General features: G+C 58.5%; 1 protein-coding gene across 1 annotated transcript; it reads right to left on the bottom strand.

Moving 5' to 3' along the window:
• On the bottom strand, positions 1-6,255 carry SPON2 (spondin 2). The gene is made up of 6 exons (XM_012783382.3): positions 6,023-6,255; positions 5,227-5,452; positions 4,535-4,758; positions 4,267-4,458; positions 3,585-3,759; positions 1-661 (listed from the first exon to the last, which is right to left on the bottom strand). The coding sequence occupies exons 2-6, from the start codon at positions 5,447-5,449 to the stop codon at positions 477-479; spliced, it is 999 nt and encodes a 332-aa protein (XP_012638836.1). The 5' UTR covers positions 5,450-5,452; positions 6,023-6,255; the 3' UTR covers positions 1-476.
• Positions 6,256-8,870: the final 2,615 nt, after the last annotated feature.

The following is an 8,870-nucleotide window of genomic DNA, read 5'->3' as shown; positions in this document are numbered from 1 at the left end:
TGACATTTGTCAGGAACAGATAGTCTTTATTCAAACACAAAGAGATCAGTAACATGAAAATGCCAAGTGAGGTTCCCGAAACTGCCCCCACTGTGTTTGCTTCTCGCACTGCGCCCCTGCTTGGATGCTGGTGCCGGGTCTGAGGTATCTCACAGCCATGTGGGTGCCAGCTCCTGCACCAGGGAGGTCATACTACCTGGGCGCTGGTGCAGGTGCTGTCTGCACAAAAGGCAGCCTCCCCAAGCAGCAATAAATTACAGTGGGACCAAGTTTAGAGCAGAGCCTCGTGAGGAGTCTGAGTGCGCAGGGTAGGGTGCCCTAAGAGGAGAGCCGGAGCAAGGAGCCTGTTCCCAGACCTCCCTTCCCTGCCGCCAGAGGGCACTTCCTTAGTCCTCAGCCGCTGCACGCTCAAGCCTGTGTGCAGTCCTCTGCACCCCAAGGCTCAAGGGGGCCCCAGGGGCGGCAGGGCTCTGGTCTCAGACACAGTTATCAGGGACACACTCAGCCTCTTCTTCCAGCTCGGGGCAGGGGGTCCCGTTGTTGGCAGGCTGCACGCGGACATAGCGAGTTCTGGTCTTGGCTCCCAGCTTCCCGCAGTGGCCTGCGCACAGGCCCCAGGACGACCACAGGGAGACCTCGCAGTCCAGTGGCGTCTCTGGACCTGCACCAAGCACAGGAGAGACCGGCGTGTGACATGTGAACACCCGTGGAGGAGGCTCTTGGTGGAAACAGAGGGGACTCCCCCAAGGACTGCCACCCTCCGGGGCTCAAAGAGACACAACCACAGAGGAAGCCACAGGCCGGAGGTCGCCACGTACAACCGCCTACAGACAACCAACGCTTCGAGTCGTGTGGGTCTGCAGCAAGAGCTGGATCTGCTGCCCAATCTGGTGTCTTGGGCTTTGGGAAACCGCCCCCAGAAAGAGGGGAGGATGTTCCTGCGCAGACCCTGCTCTGGCAAGAGACCCTGCCGGCTGCGTTGATCCTAATACAGACGCGTTTCTGGAGACGTGGTGGGCGCTGGGCTGAGCTGTTTGGTTGTGGGACCTTGTCCCACCGTGAGGCTCATTTTCAGTGTTGTCGTTCTTGTTTTCCTGCGTCCGATCTGTTTCCATCAATTTAAACATCATCAATTTTGCCACTGCTGTGCACATGAGGACAGAGTGATGTCTTTGGCCAACAACAGGGCAGTGGCTCCACTGGACTCTCCTCACGCACCCTGCCAGCTCCTGTGACCATCTCTGTGGCAGCTGAAGAATGAGACTCCTACAAACAAGTCACAGGTGCTTGGGGAATTCAGGAGGGAACAGGGCCGCAGAGGGGACAGGGCACCTGGAACAAGGTGGGCCAGTCTGCAAAGACCCCCAGAAGCGAGGGCAGCCAGCATGGGAGTGGACACTTGAGCCCCCACTGCCACGTGGCAGCCTGGAGGCCCCAAGCCAAGCCCCAGCTCCCTGGCTGTGGTAAGGAGTCAGCGAGCAGCTGTAGGGCCCTGGGGCTGCAACACACTTCACATGCTGACCTCCAAGCCCTGCAGGTCCCTGAGAGGAGGTGGAGGGCAAGGGTGTCCCACACGTCAGCAGGAAGCCCCCACCACATTGAGGGTATAGTGGTGCTCGGGAGAAGGCTGCCAGGGCACAGGGAAGCGGAACAGGCGGGGAGCTCAGAGCACCTGGGGTGCATGGTGCACAGGGACATGTGCGGTCAGGTAGTGCCCCTCAGAGTGCTAAGTAGAGAAGGGGCTTGGCTCTACCCTGCCCAGCTGGTGCCAGCTCTTTGATTGGTATTCTCACCATATGGTCCCCAGCCAGCACAGCCAGCTCTGTGTGCCTCCTGCCCTCTCCTCTCCACATCCTGTCCCCAGCTCAGCTCAGGGCACTGTCTGCCACACCCTCCCCCTGCAGCACCCTTCCTGCTTGGCCACAGCTGACTTTATCCTCCTGGCCGAGGTGCTGGCCACATGCTCCCCTGCCCACTGTGGCTGGGCACCCCCTGGAACAGGGCAGATCACACCTCTCTGGACCATCTGCCCACACGTGGTTCTTCCCACCAGACTGTCTTGTCTGTGGCACATGTCTGGTGCTCAGAAGTGTTTGCCCGTTGAATGAAAGACTCGTGCGTATCCACCTGGAATGGCGCATCCACTCAGACAATTGAGCAAGGACATGCCGCCCGAGCTGGCAGGGGCAGCACTGTCATCCAGGGCCTGCAGAGAGGCCAGCTCTGACTCAGACGAGGAGGAAGGACCCTGAGCTGGGCAGTCTCTGGCCTGGGGTGCGGTTCCCATCAGCCATGAGGAGCTCGCTGCCTCCTGCCTGACCGGACCCTGGAGTCTAGTTGAGGCCCGCCTGAGAGGCCGGTGGTGTGTGAGGTGGCCCTGAGCATTCCTGGACTCCAGCCAGCAAGGCAGAAGACAGCTGGGCCCATCGCTAACGAGCCTCCTCGGCCTACCAGGTTTTGGTTGACTCCAATTCTTCCACAGGAAACATTTGTGTGGCCTTTGAATTAAGTCCTCTCATCTCGGGGGCCTCTCTGCAGACAGGAACCTCATCCTGCCCCTCCAGCGTCTGCAGCAGGTGAGGCTGGGAGACCCAGTGCCAAGGAGCACTGTCCCAGGACCCAGGAGACTCCAGGAGCCACTGGTGTGTGCTTGGGAGCCAGTGGCCATCACTCGGCCGTGGTGGTACTGCTAGACAGTACTCCTGGGGTACCACTACACCAAGGCGTCTATTAGCAGAACCCCAAGCTGGCTGTGGTGGGATTGGGTTCGAGACCCCCACAGCAGCCCTTGCAACACGGCTTTCACCCCGTGGGCACTGGTGCCTCTGCCGACAACCTCTGCTCTCTCTGCAGGGAGGGGACAGGCAGGGTCTGCTTTAGCGAACGTCCTCACCTCTGTCCCCGTTGGCTGTGACATACAGGTTACCTGTGGGCACATTTCTGATGGGACATTGCCCTCAGATACTCTGGGCTCTTTTCATTATTCACTTCCAGGCTGTCGTAATGTAAGATGCTTCCAACTGTAACTACTGTGGCAGTTAAATCCTCAGTTCAGTATTTGACTCAACCACCCTAAATCTTTTCAATTATCTTGCAGTGAATGCTAGGAACCCCCCATTTGAAGTTGCTCAGAGACTTGGGTCCATGTGACCCACACAGCGACACCCTCCTCAGGGGACCACGTTGAGGATAAGACTCACCTGCACACTGCAAAGTGCCGGGCACAGAGGAAGGTCACCGTGTGCGCTGCCACAGGGGGCGTACGAGCCAGGGCTGGGGGCCCACCCCGTGCTACCAAAGGACATGTGCCCCACAGGGCAGGGCACACAATTCTGAGCTGTGGCTTCTCCCCCACAGGATGTGGGGGAGAGGTGTGGGCCAGAGGTGCATCGAGTTTCCCTCTGAATCCGAGTGCCTTGGGCCCTGGTGTCATGTGTGTGGTGGGCTCGGGCACCTTCCAAGCCCCCAGGAGTCATGAGTGTGGGGGCTCGGGGCACCTTGCAGGCCTCCTGGGCCTGCCCCTCCTCATCACCAGTGTCCTGGGCTAGGCCCTGCGGTGCGGGGGTGGGAAGCTTGGCAGTTACCTGAGAGGCTGTCAACAATCTCGTTGTCCCTGCTGGCCAGGTCTGGGGCAGGAGGGATGAAGGCCCTGGAGCCCTGCTGGAGCCGCACCAGGGTCACCCTGGCGATGGGAGGCAGGAACTTCAGCTTCGGGTAATAGAAGGAGTTTGCCGGGTGACTGGGCGAGGAGGATGTTATCTGGGGTGGAGGAAGGTGGGCTTGGCACCGGGATCTGAGAAGTCCACCTTCTCGTGTGTGCTGTCTCCACTGGGGTCAGTACCCAGTGTCCAGCAGGGCGGTGCCAGAAAACAGCACCCAACCTGGGCTCCTCTGAGTGACACACAAACCCACACAGCCCTAGGGTAGGCTGGCAATGCCCTCCGCCTGGTGTGTGGCATCACGGCGTCAGCTGAGACATCCGTGAGGACAGCGCTTGGTGCACTGTACTCACGTGCCAGGCGTGGTCACATGCACATCTAATGCAGCCCCAGAAGTGTGGGCTTGGAAACTGAGGCAGTAAAAGTCAAGACACCCCACAATGGCCTCCTCCCTGTGGTGGGGCAGGACTGCAGCCCTGCTCACCGTCGGGCACCAGAAGCAGAGCCACCTCTGGCAGGCGGGGGCGCTTGGCTCAGGTCTTCCCAGAGTGGGCAGAGTCAGGCACAGCACAAGTGACTGAAGGTCGTGGGGCTGTCAGTCACTCACCTCAGTTACGGTGTCCTGTGGGATGGTCGCAAAGTTGGGGGAGGAGAAGGTGAAGCCGCTGTCGGTCCCAGCATCATGTGGGTAAAGATCCACGGCCACCTGCTCCTTCCAGCGGCCTCCCTCGCACAGGTCCAGACTGTCGATGCCCACAAACCAGTCAGGGCTGGGGACTATGCGCACCACGAAGGACACCTGAGTGCAGCCACAGCTCAGCCACTTGCCCTGGCCACGCACCAGGGACCGCCCGCCCCTGCTGGACTGCACTCACCAGCGAGTGCCTGGAGTGCACCTCCAGCTCCGTGGAGGTCTGCCCGGTGCCGCTGGGGACGGCGGGGGCCGAGAACACCCCGTGCACGCTCTGGAGCTTCTCCCCCGCAGCCTCAATCTCCCTCATCAGGGCCCAGGCCTCCCCGCGCTCTGCAAAGTCCCGCAGCCCATTGCTGACATATTCGTTCTTCCTCCACATGCTGTAGTCAGAGCTGTGAGCAGCCCCTGTGGGATGACCCGTCTGAGTCAGCAGCCAAATGTGAGAGGCAGCAGGGCCCCAGGCTCTGAGCCCGGCTGGCCACCCTGAGTGGACACCACACCCCTCCTTCCCTGAGCTCCCTCAGCTGCAAGGCAGGGAACCCCGTCCATCCTTGGCAGATGCAGACCGTGACAGCCTGTGGCTGCACACTGCCTAGATACCTGCTGGTGTGACCATTGTCCAGCCAGGCCTCCCCAGACTCTGCCACCCTGCCCCCACCACGTTGCCAGAGTCCAGAACATCACCTGCCAGCATGCAACAGGCACTTAGCAAGTATTTCTTGCATTGATGCCTCTTTGATGTGAGTGCCCATCAAACTGCGGAGTGCTGTGCAGCTGCTGGGGTGACAATGTCCCCATGCTGCAGCCTCTTGGGTGGAGTAGGGTCACTGCTGAACATGCCCTGAACTGGGATGGGGGAGGGGCTTCACTTACCCAGCAGCGAAGACCACTGCGCAGGGGGCCGGAACAGCGGATACTGCTTGGGGAAGGCCGTCTGGCTCCACTTGCCCGTGAAGGTTATGCTGTATTTGGCCAGGGGCCTGGCTGTGCAGACAGACTCTCCCCCAAAAGGCTGGCCAGTGGTGGAGCTGAGTGTGGCCAGGAGGAGAGTCCAGAGAGCCCTGCCCAGGGTGGAAGCTAGGCTTGGGTTTTCCATCACCTAGGAGCAGAGGAGGAGAGCGGCAACGTGCTGGCACCCTCTCCAGACAAACCCTGCGACGCGCCGGTCCCAGGGTTCAGACCAGAAAGGGCTCCCAGGCAGCACTATGGGCGCTGGGGGCTCTGAGGATGGTCCCGAGGTGCCTGCACATCCCTCCCTGCTCTGCAAAACTTCCCTGCTGAGTTCTGGAGACCCCCATCCTGGGGAAGTGAAGGCTAGATTTGCCCATCTGCCTGCAAGAACCAAAGGGTAACCGGCAGGGTTGCAGGCTGGAGGATCACTGCACACGCGAGCGCGCCGCAGCAGGCGGCCTCACAGCTCTCTGGGCCGGTCTGGGCACGGCTGGGGAGGCTCTCCACTCTGCCTCCGCCCTGGAGGAAACGGGACCTAGTGCAAACTTGAGCAACTAGCGGTGCCCAGGACTAGATCAGCAAAGCTCTGGGTGTGGCCAGTCCCAGGGTGGGTCTCCCTCGTGGGGCATTGCAGGTTTCTGGCCCCAGGGAAAAGTGCCAGGAGGCACAGACCCTCTCTAGGTCTGTGCGCCCAGGGCAGGAAGACCACGCTACTCACCAGGCAGGAGCAGTGGGAAGGCAGGCAGTGGAGAGTTGGGGGCAGCTGGCCGGTCCCAGCTGTCCCAGTGAGAGGCTCCAGCTCCTCCTGGCAGGGTGCTCCACTGCCTGGCCTCCAGAGAGGGGCTGACAGGACACAGGAGGAAGGAAGAGAAGGGAGGTCTGCCCCTGTGCGGCTCACTCTCGCCTCCCAGCAACTCCGACTGCAGAGTGAACATTCTCCCAGGCTGGATCACCCCTCCCCTCCCGCCACTGCCGCACCCCTTTCTTTGTCCGTCAGTCCCTCCCTCCCTCCACACTCCTCCCTCCTCTATCTCCCTCCCTCTTCCTCTCTCTCTCCTTTTCCTTCAAGCCCCCTCCTTGTGCTCCGCCCCGCCCCCGTGGGTGCTAAAGGAAGCTCTGTGCTCCTGGGCAGGGGAACAGCCCAGGGCATGGGGGCTGTAGGGCTCTTGTTTGCACCTTCTCTGAATTAAAGCCAGTGCTACACCTTCCTGGGCAGGGAGTGGCCTGACCTGTGTCAGCAGTGGGCTGGGGAAGCCCTGGGGCTTCCAGCTGGGGCATCTCTGGCCCTTGGGGCCCTGGATTTCAGCCTTTTTCTGTTCATGGCCTAAAACCGCACAGAACAGCAGAGTGGTCTGTCCTGCGAGCCAGCCAGACCACATCCGCAGGCCACCCCTCCCAGATGGGGAGTCAGAGTGGGCTCCGCTCAGGGAGGCAGGGGACACCCTCTCCAGGACCCCGGACAGGGCTAGCACAGCCCTCTGCACCAGCAGTTGCCCTTCTCACCCCAGGGGAGGGGCTCCAGCCCCTGCCTGTCTTTGGGACATGCTAACTAACGCATTCTGAGGTTTATCCGGCTCAATGGCAGGAGAGTATTTATAGAGCCCCAGTCATGGGATCTGGAAACCAGGAGGGAGGAAGGAGAGAGGAGACCGTCTTACTCAATCATTCCCAGGCCTCCACTCAGCCGAATTACCCAGGGAGCTTCTAAGCTTACACAAAATACATTCTGATTTGGGGAACCCTGTTAATGTTTCACATATTCAGAGAGAGGGAAAATGAATCAAAAAGGATAGAATGTAAAGAAAAACAAATGACCTAACCTACATTTCAGATAAACAGCACAACCACAGAGAGGTAGCTCTGAATACAGTATTTAGACTCCAGGTCCTCAGGCCAAAGGCAAAATCCAACTCCGCGCTTCTCAAACTTTTTGGTCTGAGGACTCCTTCACACACTTAAAAGGCATTGAGGACCCCAAAGAACTTTTGTTTGTATGGGTTGTACCTATCAATACTTACCCTATTCTAAATCATAACAGAAATGTCCAGAAAACTTATTAATTCACTTAGGAATGGCAAAATGAGGCTCTTACACATTAACATAAAGAGCCTAATGTTTTATGGAAAACAACTATATTTTTCAAAATAAAAAACCTTAGTGAGAAAAGTGACAGTGGTTCTCCATTTCTGCAAATCTTTTTATTGTCTGGCTTAGTAGAAGCTGGGCTCTCATTTCTGCGTCTACGTTTAATCTGATAAAATGTGTCGTGTTAGTTGAAGTGTATGAAGAGAATTCAGCTTTACACGGCTATGTGGTTGGAAAAGGAAGGCATCCTTGACGGCCTTGTCAGAAAACTGTGGCTGTGGAACACAGCCTCCGAAAACTGCACAATAGGCCGGGCGTGGTGGCTCACGCCTATAATCCTAGCACTCTGGGAGGCCGAGGTGGGGAGGATCGCTCAAGGTCAGGAGTTTGAAACCAGCCTGAGCAAGAGCGAGACCCTGTCTCTACTAAAAATAGAAAGAAATTAATTGGCCAACTAAAAATATATATAGAAAAAATTAGCCAGCATGGTGGTGCATGCCCGTAGTCCCAGCTACTCAGGAGGCTGAGGCGGAAGGATCACTTGAGCCCAGGAGTTGGAGGTTGCTGTGAGCTAGGCTGACGCCTCGGCACTCTAGCCCAGGCAAAGAGTGAGACTCTGTCTCAAAACAAAACACAAAAAACAACCCTGCACCATATCCCCATCAGAGCATGAGGGTAAAAGGGTGCTCTCATGGAAATGGCTTTGACCTCACCACCCCGCGGAAGGCCCTCCAGGGGTCCCACAGCACACATGGGCAACTGCTGTTCCAAACAGACACAGGACGCTGGTTCACAGGCTCTTTTCGCACAGAGGCATGGGTTAACAGATCTGCAACTGCTCTGTGTGTTCTGGGACCGAACCGTGCGTGCCCGTGTGTCACAGAAGCCAAGTTTCTCACCGCCGAAGACGGAGTTACAGGCGAGGGAACGGGCAGGTGCGGGAGCCGTGCATTGTGGGAGAGGAACTGCAGGGCAGCGTGAGCTTGTGCTTTCCAAGTTAGATGGTGGAGATGTGTGTGCATGTGCGTGTAAGGCTGCACACCATCCTTCCTGGCTGTGTCAGCTGAGAGAGCCTAAGAGCAGCGACACACCCATAGCGGAGAACATGCCTGGCCCCAGACCTTGGTTTCTAAGCACCGTTCCCCACTGAAAGGCCCTTGGGCTCCTTGGAGATATGGCTGATTCTGAGTTGGAGGGAAGGGAGTAGATGGGCTGGGAAAATCTTGTGCTGGGGAGCCAGAGATGCTGCAGGCCGCTCTCTGCTGTGGTTCACTCAGGTGCAGTCTGGATCTCACCCCAGATCCAGCAGTGGCAGCAGCCTCAGGGCTCTCCCCATTTTACTGGAGGTCAAGGCTAGTTTAAACACAGCCTGAGTGGCATCTGGAATCTCCCTCCACTCAGCCCCCACCCCACCCCCACCTCAGGAAGGCTTTGCAACCTGGGGCTGCAGCTGTGATGTGCAGCTGGGGGGATTGCAGGCC

This window comes from Microcebus murinus, chromosome 16, assembly GCF_040939455.1.
Source record: "Microcebus murinus isolate Inina chromosome 16, M.murinus_Inina_mat1.0, whole genome shotgun sequence".
Classification (NCBI taxonomy): domain Eukaryota; kingdom Metazoa; phylum Chordata; class Mammalia; order Primates; family Cheirogaleidae; genus Microcebus; species Microcebus murinus.
This window is presented reverse-complemented; position numbering and strand designations above follow the sequence as displayed.